We start from the raw sequence: 23,108 nt of genomic DNA, 5'->3' as shown, positions 1-23,108 counted from the left end.
ATGGGGAAATGCAGCGAGGAAATCCCTGACCTTAGCTACACAGACGCTGTCTCTGTTTTCAGGACCTGTCACCTATGGCTCTGACCCTGCCGGTACGACCCCTTAAAAGGACTTATAGAAAGTGCTATCCCTAAGCTGTCCAGCGCTGTGTATGGAGCGCATACAGCAGTATCGGCGATAGGATAAAGGACGGAGCTGCGCCAGTGATGTCTGACACCAAGGACGCAGAAGAGATAATGGCGTCCGGACGGGCAGATACTCGTTTTTATAATGCAGGGACATGTGACATGGACATCCTATCACACATGCCGTTGTTTCTCTGGCTAAAAGTCCACTTAGCTGTGTGTGTGTCTGGGATTGGCTGCCATAATGGCCCTCCCCACTACACGCGCGCGCTTAGGGAAGGAAGACAAGGAAAAAAAATGGCGATCGCTATTATACAAACAGCAGTGATCTGAAGGCGCTGTTCCCGCACACTATACACTGAAATTTCATAATAGTGTGAGTCACAGAGTGACTTACACTATTACAGCGGAAAGCCAGCTAGGAATTAGCTGTTTTTTTGCAGCTAGAACCATTATCGAACGTTTCTAGAACTATCGAGCTTTTGCAAAAAGCTCGAGTTCTAGTTCGATCTAGAACAGGCCCCAAAATCACTCGAGCCTAGAACTGGAGAACCTCGAACCTAGAACCGCGCTCAACTCTACTCTTGACATTCTCTTGATGAGCTTCAAGAGGTAGTCACCGGAAATGGTTTTCACTTCACAGGTGTGCCCTGTCAGGTTTAATAAGTGGGATTTCTTGCCTTATAAATGGGGTTGGGACCATCAGTTGTGTTGTGCAGAAGTCTGGTGGATACACAGCTGATAGTCCTACTGAATAGACTGTTAGAATTTTTATTATGGCAAGAAAAAAACAGCTAAGCAAAGAAAAACGAGTGGCCATCATTACTTTAAGAAATGAAAGTCAGTCAGTCCGAAAAATTGGGAAAACTTTGAAAGTGTTACCAAGTGCAGTGGCAAAAACCATCAAATGCTTCAAAGAAACTGGCTCACATGAGGACCGACCCAGGAAAGGAAGACCAAGAGTCACCTCTGCTGCAGAGGATAAGTTTATCCGAGTCACCAGCCTCAGAAATCGCAGGTTAACAGCAGCTCAGATCAGAGACCAGGTCAATGCCACACAGAGTTCTAGCAGCAGACACATCTCTAGAACAACTGTTAAGAGGAGACTTTGTGCAGCAGGCCTTCATGGTAAAATAGCTGCTAGGAAACCACTGCTAAGGACAGGCAACAAGCAGAAGAGACTTGTTTGGGCTAAAGAACACAAGGAATGGACATTAGACCAGTTGCAATCTGTGCTTTGGGCTGATGAGTCCACATTTGAAATCTTTGGATCCAACCACCATGTCTTTGTGCGATGCAGAAAAGGTGAACGGATGGACTGTACATGCCTGGTTCCCACCGGGAAGCATGGAGGAGGAGGTGTGATTGTGTGTGGGGGCTTTGCTGGTGACACTGTTGGGGATTTATTCAAAATTGAATGCATAAAGAACCAGCATGGCTACCACAGCATCTTGCAACGGCATTCTATTCCATCCGGTTTGCGTTTAGTTAGACCATCATTTATTTTTCAACAGCACAATGACCCCAAACAAACCTCCAGGCTGTGTAAGGGCTATTTGACTAAGAAGGAGAGTGATGGGGTGTTACGCCAGATGACCTGGTCTCCACAGTAACCAGACCTGAACCCAATCGAGATGGTTTCGGGTGAGCTTGACCGCAGAGTGAAGGCAAAAGGGCCAAAAAGTGCTAAGCATCTCTAGGAACTCCTTCAAGACTGTTGGAAAACCATTTCTAGTGACTACCTCTTGAAGCTCATCAAGAGAATGCCAAGAGTGTGCAAATTAGTAATGAAAGCAAAAGGTGGCTACTTTGAAGAACCAAAAATATCAGACATATTTTCAGTTGTTTCACACTTTTTTAAGTATTTCATTCCACATGTACAAAATAAAGAAAACTCTTTGAATGAGAAGGTGTGTCCAAACTTTTGGTCTGTACTGTATATTTTTATATATATATTATATATATATATATATATATATATATATATATACACACATTCACTATCCAATGACAGTGATCAGTGAGCGGGGTCTAATGAAATGGGTCCCTGCATCTCATCCGGTGCTGGTTGGCTGTCAGTGACCGCTGTCAGCACGGACCTGTCACTGAGTTTTTATACAGTGACAGTTTTACTCCATTATGGACATAGTAGGTCATAATGCGGGAACTGACACCTGCTCATGGCGTTCTACAGTATGTCAGTCATTCGTCATGAAGAGGATAAATTGATTTTGGTATCTACAAAATGATATTTCGTAACTGGCATAAAGAAACGTGTCCATGTAGGTTATAAAGTGACAGTTAAAGGGTATTCTCATCTCCAAGATGAGCTCAGCATAATAATAGTAATATTAGCAAATACCTCTAATTAGAAATATATACCACCTGGTATAGGATACTAGAGATGTAAATACCCCTTTAATTATTGTATGAGCTATTTTCCATAAATGCATGCACATAAGTGTACACCACTAGGAGAAGTCATATATTATAAAGTGGGAGGGAAAAGAGAGAATTACTATGTGACTAAAATATAGCTTGTATTGATAAGAATTAAAATCTACTATTGTTAAAAGCTACATCATATTTTTTAACCCATAATAGATGCGCACCAGATGATACTGGGTTATCCCACAGTAATTAATTTCTTACTGATACAAAACACTACGTATAACAAATATACTGTAAATATATATTTTTACAACATAAAAATACCCTATCTGATAAGAATATAAAGCCCCCTATAGCTCTGTACTCCATGCCTGCATCTGGTACTAATGCTCAGCTACCTTGTTGCCGCCTTAAGGGTTGCTAGGGAACTTCCTTATAAGGTAAGATGCCCCTTTAAGAATAGAACTCAGGGTTACATTATGACATCACAATTAAGAATCCCTATGTATACCAGTGTTTTCACTCTCATTCTCACTTTGACACTTGTGGTCATTGCTGTTAGTGATAAAGCTATATAGCTCTTCATATACAGATCGTGCTTTGCATTACTTTTATTTGAAATGTCTGGAATTTCTCCAGATAAATTTCAGGTGTTAGCACAACTTCAGGAGATTCTTATCAGCTATGACCCTGACTTTGTGCTACCACTACCCTGTGGCATCCTCAGCTTCACATACCGGCTGGTTATGAAGCTAGTGAGTGACTGCCTGACCAAATACAATCATGGTCAAATTAGCTCAGAATATCTTGAGCATTTACAGCAGAACATCAGTACAGCAGTACAAGAGGTAAATAGCAGACAATCTGCACAAATCTTATAAAAATAGTAATAATAGAAAGTAATAATGGAATAAAAATGTAAGTTTATTCTGTAAAAAGTACCCTAATAAGAATAGCCAAAGAGCCAAAATAGGGCACACAGGCTACATGAGAAGGGAGAGAGTGGGACCTAAAGGATTAATTGAATTAGTGGTGGGAAGGTTGTGGTTGTGGAGGAATAGGATTATTAACTATTTAAGAACAAGGGAATTTTTCACTTTTTCCGCTCCCATATTTTCATCACTTTCTTTCAAGAGTCATATATTTGTAGTGACAGACGTGTGAGGAGTTGTTTTTGTTGTTGCTTTTTTGCAAGAAGACTTGAAGCTGTGCATGGCTCTATTCTTTTTACCATACAATGTACTGAAAAACAGGAATAATATTCCAAATGTGATGAAATGGTAACGAAAATTCAATTCTGGTTTTGCTTTTAAGGCTTTCAATATGGAGAAAAATTACCTAAAAACATTATTCTCCATGTCAGTCTGATAACTATGATATCATTATAACTAGTGGGCCCAGATCTTGTGAGAATTGGGGGTATTAATGTGGAATATTAATAACTTACGCCTTGTACCAGTGCGCTTCTTGTAGAGTCTCATTTTTAAAAAGGTGTTGTTTTTCTCCTGGTTTAGCTCAATCTAATATCTAAAGCTGAGTGTATGTATGTACTGTATGTGTGTGTATGTGTGTATGTGTGACGCCCTAGCAGCAGTCGGACTGCTCGGCAGACACTTTGATGAAAAACAAAAAGGTTTTTTACGGGGGAGAATATTTGTGACGCCACCTGCGGTGTGCGGTAATAAGGAATACCGCCGCTGCTGTATGGGAGTGCCGGGGCTGATGGTGTTGGGGCAGCCTGGTGGTGATTCCCTCCGCAGGTAGGGGCCCCGGGACTCAGGGTAGGGAATAGGTAGGAACAGCCTATATTGATATAGGGCCGGCAGGGCGCTGGGGAGCCAGGGTACTCACTCAGGTGTGATGACGCATTCAGTGGACACAGACTCTGAGGTAAACAAAGTCTCTTGGTACTGCTGCACTCGGTGACTGCACGTGCGGTGGTCCCTTTCAGTGATTCTGTGGTGGACTGGAGCCTTCCTCCATACACTGTGTACTGTGTGTGTCCCTGGCCCCGTTGGCTTGAAACCTTCGGGTCCCGTCCCTCTTTTTAATTGGGACCTGCTCTTAGCAGCTGGCACGTGGGATTTTCTGTGACTGCTCTGTGTGGGAAGTCCTATCCCTCCGCTGTGCTGACGCCGCTAATCTCTGAGCCGTCAAGTACAGGCCACTGTCTGCGACCCAGCCAGGCTCTCCTCAGGGAGCTCTTAATCCCCAGGTCCTCTCTCTTTTTCAGTTACTACCAACTGTCTAACTGACTCCTCCCACCAGCCTGTCTGACTCATAGGTGGGCGGTTCCTTTCCCAGCTGGAACCACGCCCCTGGTGTGCCTGACAAGTGTAGTGTTTGGGTGACTAGGATTTGTGCTGTTAGTACAGAATCACTGTTGCGGACCCCGGAACCAAGGAGGGTGGGCCCTGCACCAAGGATAGAGAATAGTGCAGTTCCCTGTGACACCCTGGACTAGTCCAGGGGCGTCACATTCCCCCTTGGTTAAACGTAGCTCGTCCCCGAGCTACAGTGCACCCAGAGTGTTTATTTTTATCTGCAAAAAGTGAACATTTTAATAAGAAAAACATATCTATCCATCCCACGCAGGGGAGGCACTTGAACCCAACGTTTCGCTTTCCCAATCCTTCATCCCACCCCCAAAGTTCCAAAAGGAGGCAAGCCACCGCTCCTGTTGGTGGCCAGACCTGGGCCATATGTCTCCCAGGTCTCTCCTCCACCTGTGTCTTCTCCTGTAGGTGGGGATGCAGTCCGTGGCTATGAATGGGAAATAACCATTTACAATAGCACCAGTTCGTGCTGGCTACCACCAGTCCTGTAGCCAAAGGTCCATTTTCAATAAAACTTATCATTGGTCGTCAATCAGGTCATGAATCCAGGTAATTAAAATAAAATCAACATTCTTCTTATCAACACTCTATATCAACATGTCTTACATGACTATCTTTAGCATGGAAAATAGTAGAATTAAAAGCATGGAAAATACTAAACATTTTTAAATTTACTCTATATTTAGACTATTTACATTAGGGTAGAGTAGCCGGGTTCCGCTACCATTCCTCATCTCTGAACCTATGTGGGGGCTGACCAAAGTTCACACGGGTGGACCTTCTCAGCTCCTGGCTTCCCTCTAACCCTTGTACTGTGGTGTTTGCTACTACCTGTTCCCCACTACTGGTGCTAGGTGTTGTAGGTGGTAATCTACGTGTTCGTGGTGCTGGTATGGGTACTTCTCTAGGTGCAATGATTTCAGGCCTCCTTGGTTCTGGTTCTTCCGCGGGTTGCGGGAATGTGAGTACAGGCACAATCACTGCTCCATTGTACATAGGCCAATCTTCCGGGAAGTCACCTAGGATGGTGTGGATCACTCTCTTCTTTTTCTCAGTCACTTGAGGTTGGGGCTGTTCTTCCTTCTGGATGTTCAGGGGTTCAGGGCACTTTTTCAAGTGGTCACGGGAAATTACAGCTGTGGTTCTTCCTTGGTCCTTGCTGACAAGACAGGTCTTCTGGTTGTTGAAATTGGAAGGCTGGACCACATATGGCTCTCTTTCCCACTGGTCGTCCAGTTTATGCATCTTTCTTTTTCTTTTTAAGACCACTTCTCCTGGTGAAAATGGAGGGGCTTGGGCTTGCTTGTTAAAGCTTCTTTCTTGCTTTTCCCTACTTTGGTCCAGATTCTCCTCGACATACTCTTGAATTTGCCTGTATTGAGCTCTACGCTTGGTATCCCAATCTGCATTTGGGGAATAAACTTCAGGCATCTCAACTTCCATCTCCAGATCCACTGGCAGTCTCCCAGGTCTAGCCCTCATGAGATAAGCGGGTGTGCATTTAGTGGAACTCACAGGAATACTATTGTACATGTCCACAAGATCTGGCAATTTTTCAGGCCACTCGTTCCGCTCCTCAAGGGGTAGAGTTTTCAGCAGGTTGATGACTACATAGTTCATCTTCTCACACATCCCATTTGTTTGTGCGTGGTAGGGGGCAGTGCGTATCTTCTTACACCCATACAATTTACAAAATTCCTGGAAGATTTCTGCTTCAAAAGCGGGACCTTGATCTGTTAGGACGTGATCTGGGTAACCGTGGGGTCTGCAGAAATGTGCCTGGAAAGCCTTCGCCGCAGTGCTGGCAGTTAGATCTTTGACAGGTACCACCACCAGGAATCTTGAATAGTGATTTACTATGGTGAGTGCATAGGTGTACCCATTCCTGCTTGGTGTGAGCTTGACGTGGTCTAAGGCAACGAGTTCTAGAGGCTGGGTAGTTACTATTGGTTGCAATGGCGCTCGCTGACTGGTGCTATCTTTTCTCCTTAATGTACATGGACCACAGTTCCTGCACCAAGCTTCTATGGTATCTCTCATCCCAGTCCAATAAAAGCGACTTCTCAGCAACATTTCCAACTTCTTCCAACCAAAGTGCCCAGCTCTATCATGATAGGCCTCCAACACCACTGGTGCATATGCTGTGGGTATTACTATCTGGCATATTCTCTCATGCGTTTTTGGATTAATGAGACTTCTGCACAACTTGCCTCCATGGAAACACAGACGACTTCTTTCTTTCCACAATTTCTTAGCTTCTTCTGGAGCATCTGGTTCAAGGTGTGAATCAGCCTCGGATATCAATGCCTTTATCAATCTGATTGCAGGGTCATTATCTTGGGCTTCTTGCCAACCATGGTGGGGCAATGGGTTGAAAGTCGCCTCTTGCTGATCACTATAATATCGGGGTTTCACTCTATCAGTAGGGCGATGGAAAGCAGGTATCTCAATCTCCTCCAGGTCATCTTCATGCCTCCCATCATCACACAACTGGGGCATCCTGGACAACGCATCAGCGTTAGCGTTCTTGCGACCAGCCCTGTACTTTATAGTGAAATCGTAATTTGCCAGTCGTGCTACCCACCGCTGCTCCAAAGCTCCAAGCTTCGCCGTGTCCAGGTGTGTCAACGGGTTATTGTCTGTATATACGGTGAATTTTGCAGAAGCCAGGTAATGCTTAAACTTCTCTGTCACTGCCCAAACAAGTGCTAAGAACTCCAGCTTGAAAGAACTATAGTTCTCAGGATTTCTTTCTGTTGGACGGAGTTTCCTGCTGGCGTATGCAATCACCTTTTCCTTGCCATCCTGTACCTGGGATAGAACAGCTCCCAGCCCCACGTTGCTGGCATCAGTGTACAGCACAAATGGGAGGTTATAGTCAGGATATGCCAGAATCTCATCTCCTGTCAAAGCTGACTTCATCCACTTGAAGGACTTCTCCTGCTCCTCACCCCATGTGAATGGAGAGCCAGAAGTCTTGCCGTGCTTTCTTTGTCCGACTAGGAGATCTTGTAAGGGGGATGCCATCTTGGTATAGCCTTTCACGAACCTCCGGTAGTACCCCATCAATCCCAGGAATTGGCGCACCTCTTTGATGTTCTGAGGCCTGGGCCAGTTCTGGATAGCTGTGATTTTCTCAGGGTCCGGAGCCACACCTTCGGCACTTACCACATGCCCCAGGTATTGGACTTTGGGCTTCAGCAGGTGACATTTGGAGGGTTTTAGTTTCATCCCGTACCTGGAAAGGGCTTCAAATACTTCTGCCAGATGTCCCAGATGCTCCTCATAGGTCTTGGAATATACAATTACGTCGTCCAGGTACAGCAGGACAGTCTCGAAGTTGCAATGGCCTAAACAGCTCTCCATGAGTCGTTGAAACGTACCAGGTGCATTGCACAGCCCGAATGGCATGCTGTTAAATTCACATAATCCCATCGGGGTGGCAAAGGCGGTCTTCTCGCGATCCTCCTCAGCAACGGACACTTGCCAATAACCACTAGTGAGGTCAAGGGTAGAGAAGTAATTTGCAGATCTTAATGCAGTCAAGGACTCTTCAATTCTGGGCAGTGGAGGCATCCTTATGTGTGATGTTGTTAATTCTCCTATAGTCCACGCACATCCTCATAGTGCCGTCTTTCTTCTTCACTAGGACTAGCGGGGCTGCCCAGGGGCTGCAACTATCACGGATGACCCCAGCCTCCTTCATACTTCTCAGCATGTCTTTGGCACACTGGTAGTGAGCAGGTGGTATGGGCCTATACCTTTCCTTTATAGGTGGATGAATGCCTGTGGGTATATGATGCTGAACCCCTTTCACCCTCCCAAAGTCTAATGGGTGTTTACTAAACACTTGCTCATACTCCTGAACCACCCTGTAGACCCCTTGTTTTTGATGTAGTGGAGTGGAGTCAGTACCTACATGTAACTCTTGACACCACTGTTCTTGCTGAATCTGGGAACTGTCTGTGGCTGACTGATCTGGTGTGGCTGAGGACTTTACTGTCTGGATGAAATTCTCACTCACAGTGTACAATTTGGCTATGGTAGCATACCTGGGCAGTCTAACCTCTTCCTCCCCGCAATTCAACACTCGCACGGGCACTCTCCCCTTACGGACATCGACTACCCCTCTGGCTGTCAGTACTGTAGACCAGTGCTCTGAAGGTAGGGCCTCTACCACTGCCTGGTAATTCTGTCCACGGGAGCCTACAGCTGCCCTGCACCATATCATCATCTCACTCCGTGGGGGCACTACCACAGGAGCTGCATCCATTACCCGTACACCGCCAATTTCCCCACCAGACAAATTTACCTGTTGCCTCTGCTGGAGGTCTCGAATCTCTCTTTGCAGGACCCTCTGGCGTCCCGTTCCTGCAGTTTCAGAGAGCTGTTGGAGAAGAAACAATACTTCCCCCATACAATTCTCAATAACATTAGTCCCCAAAATCATCTTAGGGTTCCGGTCACTAGGGTCATTCTGCACTACTATGAGTCCTTGGCGTGCTAACTCCACCCTGCCCACCTTGATGGTTACCTCCTTGAACCCGAGTTGTGTTACTGGTAAACCATTTACAGCATAAATGGTGAGGTCATTGTCCGGTGGGGCGAGTTCCTCAGTTGACCAGAATTTGGTATACAGTACTTGGGGTATAGTTGTTACCTGGGAGCCGGTATCAAGAAGTGCTGAAGTCGGAATCCCATCCAAGGTGATGGAAACGATGGTCCTTCCTCCAACATACCGCTCCCGCCAGTCTGCTGGGCCTTGTTGATTTAGTCCTGGGGAGTGGCCCTTGGCCCCAGGGGTGGCCCGTTTAAAGGACAATAACGGGCGTAGTGACCAGTCTTGTTGCACCTATAACAAACAAGGTTTTCATACCGGTCACGGTTCCTTCCTCTGTATGTCGAGGTCCTCCCTCTCATCCAAGGGACGTCATCTGGGCAGTTAGCAAGCTGGATCTTCTCCGCCGGCTTGGTCTTGGGCTTGAGCTGCATTGCCTCTAGGATCCTTGCAACATCACTGCTCAGCTGCTGCACCTGTAAAGACAAATCACTGGTATCGCCTGCAGGCGCTGCTGGGGTCTTTGGCTCTGGCAGTGCTCTAACAGGAGGTGGCACATGTAGAGGAGAAGTGCCGGCTTGCCAGGACGTAGCAGGAGAATCAGTTGGCTCTGGGGTTTGCAAAGCCTTGATGGCTCGGTCTTTTAAAACAGCAAAGTCCATTGCAGGATATTCCAGAGTCCACAGCCGTAGCTGCTTGCGGTCCTCCACTGACCCCAGGCCTTGCAGAAACTGTTCAACAAGCACCTTGTTTCCTTCAGCTTCACTGATGGGAATGGTTAGTTTGAGAGTCCGTAGCGCTGATTGCAGCCTCAGAGCATAGTCTCTAATGCTTTCTTGTGGGCGCTGCTTGCAGTTGTAAAACTTTATGCGGAGTTCTGCCTCAGTGCGGTTTTCAAAGGAAAGTCGCAGACGTTCAAAAATGGCAGTTACTGAGGCCCGGTCCTGATCTGTCCAGGTCTCCGCCTCCAGCTCTGCAGCGCCTGATAACTGGCCGAGTAGTACAGACGCTTGCTGCCGGTCATTCATCCCAAACATATCCAGGAGTGTGCGGATTTTTCTTTTGAATCCTTGCAGAGTGTCAGGGGAACCATCATATTGTGGTAGCCAGGTAGCGCCTGGCACATACGGTAAAGTCATTGGCATTATCTGCGCGGTCGCTCGTGCGTCCATGTCACCTTGATCTTGAGGGGGAACTGCCGCTGCGCTCGCTTCACCCGGCGCCGACATCTTTCTATGCCCCCTTGGTTTTCAGCAGCAAGATGGCGGCAACTGAATTTTTTTTTTTTTTTATTCACTTTGGGCTCAACAGTTTTGGAGAAGGCGCACGTCACCCAGGTTAGTGGGTCCAGTCCAATCCTGTTCGTGACGCCAAAAATCAATGTGTGACGCCCTAGCAGCAGTCGGACTGCTCGGCAGACACTTTGATGAAAAACAAAAAGGTTTTTTACGGGGGAGAATATTTGTGACGCCACCTGCGGTGTGCGGTAATAAGGAATACCGCCGCTGCTGTATGGGAGTGCCGGGGCTGATGGTGTTGGGGCAGCCTGGTGGTGATTCCCTCCGCAGGTAGGGGCCCCGGGACTCAGGGTAGGGAATAGGTAGGAACAGCCTATATTGATATAGGGCCGGCAGGGCGCTGGGGAGCCAGGGTACTCACTCAGGTGTGATGACGCATTCAGTGGACACAGACTCTGAGGTAAACAAAGTCTCTTGGTACTGCTGCACTCGGTGACTGCACGTGCGGTGGTCCCTTTCAGTGATTCTGTGGTGGACTGGAGCCTTCCTCCATACACTGTGTACTGTGTGTGTCCCTGGCCCCGTTGGCTTGAAACCTTCGGGTCCCGTCCCTCTTTTTAATTGGGACCTGCTCTTAGCAGCTGGCACGTGGGATTTTCTGTGACTGCTCTGTGTGGGAAGTCCTATCCCTCCGCTGTGCTGACGCCGCTAATCTCTGAGCCGTCAAGTACAGGCCACTGTCTGCGACCCAGCCAGGCTCTCCTCAGGGAGCTCTTAATCCCCAGGTCCTCTCTCTTTTTCAGTTACTACCAACTGTCTAACTGACTCCTCCCACCAGCCTGTCTGACTCATAGGTGGGCGGTTCCTTTCCCAGCTGGAACCACGCCCCTGGTGTGCCTGACAAGTGTAGTGTTTGGGTGACTAGGATTTGTGCTGTTAGTACAGAATCACTGTTGCGGACCCCGGAACCAAGGAGGGTGGGCCCTGCACCAAGGATAGAGAATAGTGCAGTTCCCTGTGACACCCTGGACTAGTCCAGGGGCGTCACATATGTATGTATGTATGTGTGTATGTATGTATGTATGTATGTATGTGTGTATGTATGTATGTATGTATGTATGTGTGTATGTATGTATGTGTGTATGTATGTATGTATGTACTGTATGTGTGTGTATGTGTGTATGTATGTATGTATGTATGTCTGTATGTATGTATGTGTGTGTGTGTATGTCCGCTAAAGGAATTTCCACCGTCGCATGTATAATCACGAAATTTTGCGCACACACTCCATTTGACTCAAGGAACGTCATAAACTATCTTTTGAGGGAAAATTTTAACCCTACGCTTTACAGTTATTCGCCAAAAGACCTGCCTCCATTAAAGTTAATAGGGCTGGGAGCCACAGTGCAGCCAGAACTCAGAAGAATGCGCAGCCACGCCCTTAAGTGGAATGTTGGCATGTCACAATGCAGCCAGGGAAAGAGACAGAGAGACAGACAAACAAAGAAATAGGGAAAAAATAGGGAAAGAGACAGACAGAGAGAGTCAGACAGGAAAAGAGACAGACAGACAGATAAAGAATGAAACAGACAGAAAGAGAGAGAAAGAGAAAGACAGTTACTATCCTGGGCAATGCCAGGTGCTACAGCTACTTGATATATATAATTGTGGGGTTATCATTGTTGAAGTCACCCCTAGATTTGGGTTGTAAAGTTAATAAAGGATGCAGTGACCGTTTTACACCAGTCACAAGCAGTCATGTGTCTTATGTACATACACTGGGTAAGGCGTATAGACAAGGACATTTAATGGTTTACAAGTTACCAGATTCCTTGTCAGTTCCCAATATAAGCATTTTAGTGCAGATAGGAGTAAGATGGTAACATAAAGGGCCTCCTCCATTCTGAACTTTCTCTCATGATTTTCTTGTTTATTTTCATCTCTATAGGCTGAAAGATCCCAAAGTGGAGAATTGGCCTTTATTAAAGAACTGGCCCAAAATGTCCTGAGGGTACTAGAGAACCCATCCTGCCAACTGGAGCATCAGGTAAGGATCCATCATCTTCTATATCTCATGTCATTGTTGTCTGATCTTCTCCAGATTTCCAGTCATGTAGCAGAAGGTCAGATTTATGATGTTTACGTTCTACCTTTGGTTCCAGGCAGACACAGGGTATAGTATGACAGCCTGTCTCCGCGGTTCTATCTGTGATGGCAGTCTGTACTCAGCGGTGCGGAGTTTATATTTATGCTTCTGTCTTGCTCGGTCATCACAGACTTCCTTCTTATAAATGCTGCAGTTCTGGGACATTATTAGAGAACAGTTGTATATACAAGTCCATTATGTATTAATGTACCTTTACTAGTGGGAGCGGCCGGGTATAGTTCATCCCATACTGAAATTATTAAGTAAATCCAGATTTAGATTTAGATATATATGGTATTTAGTATTTCTGAAATGTTATATTAATTGTATATATTATATCCATCAGGAAACATCAGAAGATGACTCCGAAGAAGGGCAGGACCTAAATATCCCTGACTGTGAGACGAGTCAGCAGGAGCTTAATACTGATCTGATAGAAGGTAAGCTGATCACCAATATTTTACATTCAAATGTCAAGTAATAGAGAATGGCAGAGAATATGCAGATTTACTCTTCATCCTCTGAATGAGGCCGATGGCTACACCAGAGCCCCCCATAGACAATATTGGAGGGCGCTCATATAATTCTGCTTCTTTTCTGGGGTTTTCTCATCTTAAAATATAAAAAGAGGCTCATGAGTCCCCGATCATATCATTGTTGGGGATTCAATCAAATTTGCCGCAATCACAGATTTATCTACTGATACAGACTATTACATGACATCTCTTCATTATTCATCATTATTTTAGGAACATCTGTGCCGGCAAATACTGAATGTGGAATATGTGAGACACCAGAGATCGTCCACGAATCTGCCAGTGTAAGTATCAGAGGGATGTCTGTATAATGATGACTGGGCACGAAATACACATCCCATATTATATCCCATATGACAATGGGATGTCTCTGTTCTTCATGTAGATCAGACCTATTATATGTGATGATGGCATTATTCCTGCCTCCTCTGTGTGATGACCCTTGTCATCCCCTGCAGTATAATAATATATTTATATGGAGGATACAACCCTTTAATATAAGAGCGTCTGTGGAGGGTCCGGCTTGTATGACGTCCTCTACATCTGCTGCAGTGTAATCAGCGGGATATAATATAGACGGGAGATGTTCCTGCATCTGGAGCTTTATTTTTCTGTAGTTTCTATGACCTAATATAATTTCTTATTAATTTATAGGCCGCGAGTGGATCCTTAAATGTAATGAGAAGTCCTTGTAAGAGCGACTTTGATCCGATCAAGCTGATCAGCTTTGGAAATTTTGGGTGAGCTTTTCTTTGATATAATATTTATTTCCAAGGACTTCTTATGACGACGCCTATGTCTATGTGTCCCGCTCATGCAATGTTCCCATACAGAAATTAGGAGTCGATATCACTGTCCACATTTGTTACTATTCAGGACAGATGGGATGGAGTGTGAATGAGGACCTCCTATAGGTGATCATTTATGGAGTGTTAGAAAAAAAAAAAGCCAGCACTAAATGTGCACTACAGCACTAAACATTCCAACTGTATTTATTATAAAATTGCGATTTTTGGCCAAAAATTGCAATTTCTTGAGCTACCCCACCACGTCACGGCAAATCTCATTTGGGGCAGTCCTACGCTAAAATATTTTTATAAAATGTGCCAGATGGCCTCACATATGAAATAGTAGAACTGCTCTTAGCAGCACTAACCTGGTTTATTTCAATCCCGTACCCATGACTGAGTCATGGCTGTGGGCGGGACAGGTCCAAGCAAATGCTGCATGAAGTAAATAGCCTGTGGACAGGGCCTGATGACTGTATGCGAACAGTCACCAACCGCCAAAATCTAGACAGGTGGAATACATCCCGAATTAGGGTGCATAGCTAGGTGGGGGTCAGTCACCGACCAATTGAATGAAAAAAAAAAACCAAAAAAGCCAGCACTAAATGTGCACTACAGCACTAAAAATTCCAACTGCACTTATTATAAATTTGAGATTTTGGGCAAAAAATTGCAATTTCTATTTTTATGGAATTTTAGTTTATGTATTTGTAGACACGTATTTCTAGAAATGGTCTCACATCTAGTATTAACCATTAGTACAGAAGATCATTTGATGAGGTCTACAGACAGATTATTAGTAACAATTGATAATTAATCATGGATTTTCCTTTTCTCCAGTGCCGTCCACTTAGTGCGCCATAAAGCCACAAAACAGATCTGCGCCATGAAGAAAATGGACAAGCAGAACCTGAATAATACATGGAGTCTTGAACAAGCCTTTCTGGAGAGGGACATCTCAGCAATTGCGGATTGTCCCTTTCTAGTCTCCATGTTCTGCTCTTTTCCTACTAGACGACATCTTTGTATGGTGATGGAGTACGCACCAGGTAGGACACATCCATTGTATATATATACTGCCCACGTCTGCTTAATCCTTATATATACCCAGATTGTGACCACATGGGCGGTTACATGTCCACACAGCATTTACTATAATGTATCTATTACCAAGATGCCTGAAAAATCATTGATCTCTGTGAAATCCTCGGGCGTATGTCCTGACTGAGCATGGCGGCAATTTCTGATAAGGATAAAAGCATAAATTGTTTATATTTGAGCAGTTTTTATAGATGGAAACTTTCGCAGAGAAATACATGAGGCTTGTAGATGGGGCCGGGCTCTATCTCTGTGTATAGGGTAACTCTGTAGTATACAATATATGTTGTGCATTATACAGTTTATCTCTATATATGATTTCCTGTTCCACTATCTTTGATTATTTCTCATTCACCCTCATCATGTGTAATTTACATTGTAACAAACCCTCACCTGTGATACTTGCTTTCTCGTGTAGGAGGAGACTGTGCCAGTCTCCTAAAGAACAAAGGTGCTTTTCCCAACGCCTTGGCTCAGTTGTACATTGCAGAAACAGTTGTCGCTGTGGAATATCTGCATAGCCATGGTGTGGTGCACAGAGACCTGAAGCCTCAGAAGTAAGTGACCCCTGTATTATAATGAAGGGGAAGAAAGTTACAGATTGTTATATAGAGTCTATGGGTTATTACTGACGCCATCTTTTCATTCACAGCCTCCTGATAACAGCTACAGGACATATTAAAGTCACTGATTATGGGCTTTCAAAACTCGGCGTCATGAGACCAACGTCCAACGTCTACAAGGCTCCAACTGAGGACATCATCAGAGAGTTCTGTGATAAAGAGGTCGGCTTTACTTACAGGATCTTGTACTTTACAGATCTCTTCTCTTTCTCCTTATCTGATCATTTCTCATTTAGACGTTTCCTTTGATGTCATTTGTTGAAATGATATTTATTGATCATCATCCCTTGTTTTTGTTTGTTTCCAGACGGTTGGCACGGTTACCTACATGGCCCCAGAAGTCATCCTATTGAAAGGATACGGAAGACCTGTAGACTGGTGGTCATTAGGGATCATTCTATACACATTCTATTTAGGATATGAACCCTTTACTGGGGCTACCAAGAAGGAGATTATGCGCAGGATCGTCTATGGTAAGCAAAGTAATCTGAATGCCATGTGGTGTCTCTGTTATTTGCTTTGATTTGTTCTGTGCCCAAGTTTCTATTTTGTTAAGAAAAATGGGTTTTTTTTTCATGAAAATGAATTCAGATGTTTTATTTTATGTAATACTTGATTTTTATATAACAGCTGACATACCTTGGACATTTAATGAATACTGTCCTCCACCAAAAGCTAAAGAATTAATCATTGCGCTGCTCCGAAAAAATCCTGCACATCGACTTGGGACAGGTAATATTATCATAGTATTAATAATGATTTATTACACCTCATTGACAAGACAAATGACCATGCCCATGAGGACCAGCACTGATGGTCTTTACTCCACCTACTTGTCCATTCCCCATTCTTCATACTATGACTTTCACTACATTTCCTTCATGTCTGGCTCTGTTTTATCTTCAGTTCAGAATAACATAAACTGTACAGATATAGAGAAGTTTCTCTGACAATGACTGTGTTATTTTCCTTCTTGTCTTCCTTTTCCAGGAGGGGCAAATGAGATCAAAATGCATCCATTCCTGTGCGACTTGGACTTTGACAATCTGCTAAGTCAGAAACCCGTGTTCGTTCCTGATCTAAAGTCAGATCTGGACACCAGCAACTTTAACAGTAAGAAACATGAGACGTCCTCCGTAGAAAACGGCTGTGTGTCTTGTCTTTAATTTTGTGTGACAATCAGCTCCCACCATTATTAGTGATAGCATGGTGACTGTCTGACCAAGTCTTATGCTAATAATCTCTTATAACACATTACTTTGCAGCTCGCTATATGAAAAACAAACATGTGGATTCCGATGAGGAGGACACCAGTGAGGACAATAAGTGGCTAGAAGTCCGAAATTTTGTATCACCTTATCAAAGGTTTTGTAAAGTAAGTATGTGGCCAAAAAAATATATAAACCCTATAGCTATAAAAAAGTTTTAAAATAAATCTATTTTATATTTCTTAATTTATTTTAGCTATCTATCACCAACACTGAGAGGATGACCAATGAAGAGCCTATGTCACCTCCAGGATGTTCCAAAACCAATACTGAGAGGTTGACCAAAGAAGAGCCTGTGTCACCTCCACAGTGTTTTATAACCAATACTGAGGGGTTGACCAAAGAAGAGCCTGTGTCACCTCCAGGGGGTTCCATAACCAATACTGAGAGGTTGACCAAAGAAGAGCCTGTGTCACCTCCAGAGTGTTTTATAACCAATACTGAGGGGTTGACCAAAGAAGAGCCTGTGTCACCTCCAGGGGGTTCCATAACCAATACTGAGAGGTTGACCAAAGAAGAGCCTGTGTCACCTCCAGGGTGTTCTATAACCAGTACTGAGAGGATGACTAAAGAAGAGCCTGTGTCACCTCCAGAGTGTTCCATAACCAATATTGACAGGATGACTAAAGAAGAGCCTTTGTCACCTCCAGGGGGTTCCATAACCAATACTGAGAGGATGACCAAAGAGCCTGAGTCACCTCCAGGGGGTTCTATAACCAATACTGAGAGGATGACCAAAGAGACTATGTCACCTGCAGAGTGGTCCATGACCAATACTGAGAGGTTGACCAAAGAAGAACCTGTGTCACCTCCAGGGTGTTCTATAACCAATACTGAGAGTATGACCAAAGAGCCTGTGTCACCTCCAGAGTGTTCCATAACCAATACTGGGAGGTTGACCAAAGAAGAGCCTTTGTCAGCTCCAGAGGGTTTAATAACCAATACTGAGAGGATGACTAAAGGAGAGCCTGTGTCACCTCCAGAGTGTTCCATAACCAATACTGAGAGGTTGACCAAAGAAGAGCCTGTGTCACCTCCAGGGGGTTGCATAACCAATACTGAGAGGTTGACTAAAGAAGAGCCTGTGTCACCTCCAGGGGGTTCCGAAAAACCCTCAGACATGTGAGTAGATAATTATTATTATTATTATTATGTGATTTATAAGGGACAAGTAGCACAAATATAAATCCAGCATCCACCGCCCCATGATTGCTGATCTCTGTAGTTCTGGATTGTGAGAACACTGTAATAACAGCTGAATATGGAGACCAGCCATTCATTTCCAGTTCAATACAATATTACTAGTTGAGTCCATTATTTCTGGAAGAACGGGGTCCTGAGTGGGGAATCTCTTCCGTGTTTTCCTAATTGGCCTTACAGGCAGGTGCTCGTCCTTCTATATTGTTTTTACTTGTAATTTACTTGACTTTCTTCTATCAAACAGAAAGAAAGAATCTTCACTTTCCAAATCTGATGGTGGGAATCAGTGTTTCCCTGTCACTAACATTGCGGCATCCTCGCCCTCCGTCTCAGGTATGTACAGATATATAGATCATCCTATTATTTATCTACTCTCTTATATAGCGCTTTTAATTCCACCGCACCTTACAGACATGATCATCACTGTCCCCAGTGGGGTTCCCAATTTACATTCCCTATCAGTATGCCTTCGTAGTGTGGGAGGAAACCGGAGAATCCGGAGGATACCCACGGATTATACGGGAAGAACATACAAACTCCTTGCAGATGTCCTTAGCCTATAATCCAAAAGTGTAATGTGAATCTGCACATGAAGGATCAGGAAATTACTTACTTTATTCCCGTCGCCCCACTGAATTTTATTTTTCTTTGTGGGGGGTATATAAAATCCCGCATACGTTTCAAGAGTTATTGGGCCTTTATATTTGGTGCAAATGATTATGGTCTTTACCAATGGGGTGTGGCACACAGGATTTTTTGGGGGCGTGTCTTCAGACTTCTCATTATGGGAACTATTAGCCACGCCCCTATGGTAAACACCATAAAAATTAGCACAAAAAAATATATCTCTGAACTGAAAAGGGGACGGTAACAAATAACAACCAGCGAACTCAGGGGAGAGCGGGAATAAGAGAAAGGTGAATCCTGGACACTTTTCACCTGGTGACGAGTCCTCTATAAAGTTACACTGAAGGTTTATGGAACTGATTATATAATAACACTGTGTCCTGCTGCAAGTAATGTCATATTAATAAGCGCACATAGATCCTTGGGGAGACACCACATGGCGGCACACAGAATAGTGATAGGTGCATAGTAATCAGATCACATAACTTTATGAAGATACAAACCTAATCTTTTAGGAATTTATAATCAACATTTTTCTGACTTTTTGATTAGAATCTCCAGTTCAGAAGGGAAGAAGATCTGCTCTAAAACTGGGAAAAAAGCAAAAAACAGAGACTGTAGAAGAGGGGGAGAGAAGGCGAGGTAAGTGTGACCATAAGCTCCATGCTGTGTGATGTCAGTGAGAATTCATGTGCAGCAGATGTGATCTGTGGTGGGATTGTCACATCTATGATGGCTGACGATGGTCCCATACCTGTGTATGGAGAAGGTTCCTCTACCGTCCGGTCACAGTGACACCACTGTACTATCCTCTAATATGGAGTCCCATTACTTACATCAGTTTTTCATTTCTTCTCACAGGTTCTATCTTCCGCCGGATGATATCATCCTGCCGGCGTAGATTATCCAGGGCTGCTCGCGCTGTCAGAGAAAGCTGCATTTTTGCCTGCTGTCAGCGGGGCTCCATAGTCATCACAGAAAACCCCCTCATCTAGCGCCCTGAAGAAAATACAGCACATCCACCATCAATACTGTGCTTGTATGGAAGAACTTGTACCACCTATGGGCAGCACGGTGGCTCAGTGGTTAGCACTGTAGTCTTGCAGCAATCTGCAAGGAGTTTGTATGTTCTCCCCGTGTTTGCGTGGGTTTCCTCCGGGTTCTCCGGTTTCCTCCCACACTCCAAAGATATACTGATAGGGAATTTACATTGTGAGCCCCCAAAAAATGAATAAAAATTTAAAATTGATTCATATTTTAACTTAATTATTACTAATTTAAAACTTAATTATTAATGGCATATCAATACTATACATGTCATAAGTATTTGATGGGTTGGACACTGGAGATGAGCGAGTATCGAAATATTCGTATTCGCGATACTCGTAACAAGTACTTTGTAATACGCGCGTATTCATTCCGAATGGCGAGTATAATGCAAGTCAATGTGTAATTAGAGTAATTATCTGCTGGACTCCAACAGAAAAATACTCGCATTTCCCAATCAGAAGAAAATTACTTCCATTTCCCATTGACTTGCATTGTACTCGCTATTTGGAGAGAATATGCAATTATTACAAAATACTCGTTACGAGTATCACAAATATTTCGATACTCGCTCATCTCTATTGGACACCAAACAGGAGAAGAATGGTTCTTTGTCTCCCATTAATGCTTTACACCCTGGCCACAATTGGTGTGATGACCAGAGATTCTGTTATTCCTAAGGTTATGTGCACACAGCGCTTTTAAATGCTGCATACCTGCTAAGTAGTGATGGGCGAAAAAGTTCGGGGTCTGTACCGGATACCTAGTATATGTGCACGGACCCCCATTACAGAAGTCTCAGGGAACTCGGTGTAACGGTTCGGATTTGGCCATCCAAAATATAAAAAAAAAATTCAGGAAAAAGAAAGAAAATAAGGAATAAATCAGGAGCGTTATACTTACCGAGTCTCCCACAAGGCTGTAACACCACATCAGGGTCTGCTTATTAACCCTCATACATATTCACTGCTTCCCTCGAGCACCGTCAGTCCCAACATGTAGTTGGTTGCCGTCAGACCGCGCCCCCACCCTGTGTGAGAGAATGAAGCCAGCACTGATTGGCCAGACATTAACCAGTTAGTGCCCGGCTGCTTTCTGCTGTAGCCTTTGAGCTCAGCTGTGGCATCCATCTTACATGAGGAGGGAGCGTCAGTCAGGAACTTGTGCTGCACCTGATGCCAGACGGGCAACTAAGCAGCATGTACTTATATCTGAGCGAAGTGTGTTTATATCTAATATAAACCATATCATACCTCCCAACCGTCCTAAATTATGTGGGACTGTCCCCAGTTAAGTGAATACATTTACTCAGTTCAGTGCATAAATTAAATTCTCATCTGCTCTGGGTTACCAATATGGCAGGACTGAAACTCGTGAACTGATTGTCCAAAGGCAGCGGCTCTACCATTGACCTACTGCCTCTATTGAAAGAGAAAGAGAGATAGATAGATAGATAGATAGATACAGGGATAGATAGATACATGATAGAGAGAAACATGATAGATAGATACATAATAGTTGGATAGATACATGATAGATAATAGATAGATACATGATAGATAATAGATAGATATGTGCCGCCCACGTGCCAGCAGCCGGGCTGCTCGGATCCGGATCCGCGGTGGCTCAAGAGGTCTCTGGACCCGGGGGTCGTGCGGCCACTCGATGAAAGGGGGACTATGTACAGGGGGATTGAAAGTCGTGACGCCACCCACAGTGTGTGGTAATGTGAGAGACCACCGCTGCTGTTGGGGAGCCCGGTGACGGTGATGTAGCAGCAGGATGTTTAACCCCTCCGTTGTTAGGGGGTTTGTGTCCTGGGACCCGTCGGATGGTTGGTGATTGGGTGCCGTTGGGGTAGGAACAGGGGTATTGCAATGTACTCACTCAGTCCAGGAATAACAACACCGACAGCTTGTAAACCAGAATTCTGAGCACCACTGCAGCTTGTAGGGAGCAAGCCTGGGTCTGTGCCCTTGGTGTTGCTGTTAGCCTGTGACCCTGTCCTTGGCACCTCTGTCTCTGCTGGACCCGTGGGTATAAAACTCTTTAGGTCCCACTCACCCGTATGGCTATCAGAGGGAGCTTGCTCTCAGGGTTCACGCGTAGGATTTCTTTGGACTGTATTGGGAAAGTCCTATCCCATCGGTGCGCTAGTACCCCGATTTTGGAGTGGGTTGGGGATGACACTTGAAGTCTTCACCCCCGTTGGGTAAATTACCGGAACACGTGAAGCTACATTCCAGCCTGGGGTCCACGTACCGCGTCGTGCCCTGGCCCCTGCCCGGTGGTAGCTCAAGGCCGTCGGCCGCCCTCCTCTGCAGTCCGTGCCCCTTGACACTGTCCCCTGTGACCGGGGTTCCAGCTCTTACCAGGCCCAGACCAACGTCTGCCACCTAGTACACAGGAGCCCTGCTCCCTGACCTCTCCTCACGAGAGTTACCACTCCACCTCTTCTCCTTTCACTCTCACTGCTCAAGCTCAACTGTCACTTTTTCCACTTTCCCCTTACCAACCCCCCAAGTGGGTGGCCATATTTCCTTCAGGCCCCCCAATGGTGTGTCTGGTAGGTTAAAGTGTGAAGTGTTCCTATGATTTTTATTGGCTAAGCTGTTAGCAACACCAAAGGTCCAGGACCCGTAACCAAGGAGGGTGGATACTGTGCAGAAGGGAAGATTGCACAATACCCTGCGATGACCTGATAGGCCAGGGCGTCACAGATACATGATAAATAGAAAGGCAGTACAAAACCATCCTCAGGAGGAAGAAGCAGAGCTACATCTTTACCAAACATAGCCAACTCCAAGGCGTCCGCCAAGATAACTCCTTCTGGGAAATATGGAAGCACATGGACACAAAAAGCAAGAAAAACGACATCCATATCCAAAATGGCAACATCTGGCTCCAGTACTTCAGAGACCTCTACAAAGACATCCCTAAAGAAGGACTAAGCCAAGAACAGGAAAACATAACAACTGAATAAATAAATAAATAAATAAAGGCGATGGAGTAGAAAGTCAAAAATTTTCAAAAACCTCTGGATACACCAATTACATTACAGGAAGTTGCAGAAAGAATCTCTTCCATAAGGTGTAAAAAAGCCAGTGGCCTGGATGGAATCCCCCAG

The 23,108-nt window shown here is 44.8% G+C and overlaps 1 protein-coding gene across 1 annotated transcript; it reads left to right on the top strand.

Moving 5' to 3' along the window:
• Positions 1-3,136: 3,136 nt before the first annotated feature.
• Positions 3,137-20,183, top strand: LOC142297335 (microtubule-associated serine/threonine-protein kinase 4-like). The gene is made up of 16 exons (XM_075341569.1): positions 3,137-3,364; positions 12,597-12,695; positions 13,141-13,234; positions 13,544-13,614; positions 13,985-14,070; positions 14,959-15,167; positions 15,635-15,773; positions 15,869-16,001; positions 16,147-16,312; positions 16,470-16,571; positions 16,830-16,952; positions 17,105-17,214; positions 17,304-18,229; positions 18,552-18,640; positions 19,487-19,576; positions 19,796-20,183. The coding sequence occupies exons 1-16, from the start codon at positions 3,137-3,139 to the stop codon at positions 19,927-19,929; spliced, it is 2,799 nt and encodes a 932-aa protein (XP_075197684.1). The 3' UTR covers positions 19,930-20,183.
• The last annotated feature ends 2,925 nt before the right edge of the window (positions 20,184-23,108 follow it).

Source organism: Anomaloglossus baeobatrachus, chromosome 3 (assembly GCF_048569485.1).
Source record: "Anomaloglossus baeobatrachus isolate aAnoBae1 chromosome 3, aAnoBae1.hap1, whole genome shotgun sequence".
NCBI classification, from domain to species: Eukaryota; Metazoa; Chordata; class Amphibia; order Anura; family Aromobatidae; genus Anomaloglossus; species Anomaloglossus baeobatrachus.
Note: the sequence above shows the minus strand (reverse complement) of the source record. Positions and strands in the feature narration are given on the sequence as shown.

What these genes read in the sequence shown, in the direction of transcription:
- LOC142297335 (XM_075341569.1), top strand. Translation starts at nt 3,137, where the DNA reads ATGTCTGGAATTTCTCCAGATAAATTTCAGGTGTTAGCACAACTTCAG. An exon ending in ATCAGCTTTGGAAATTTTGG is followed by an intron (nt 14,071 to 14,958) that starts GTGAGCTTTTCT and finishes CCTTTTCTCCAG; the next exon opens with TGCCGTCCACTTAGTGCGCC. An exon ending in TCCGAAAAACCCTCAGACAT is followed by an intron (nt 18,230 to 18,551) that starts GTGAGTAGATAA and finishes TCTATCAAACAG; the next exon opens with AAAGAAAGAATCTTCACTTT.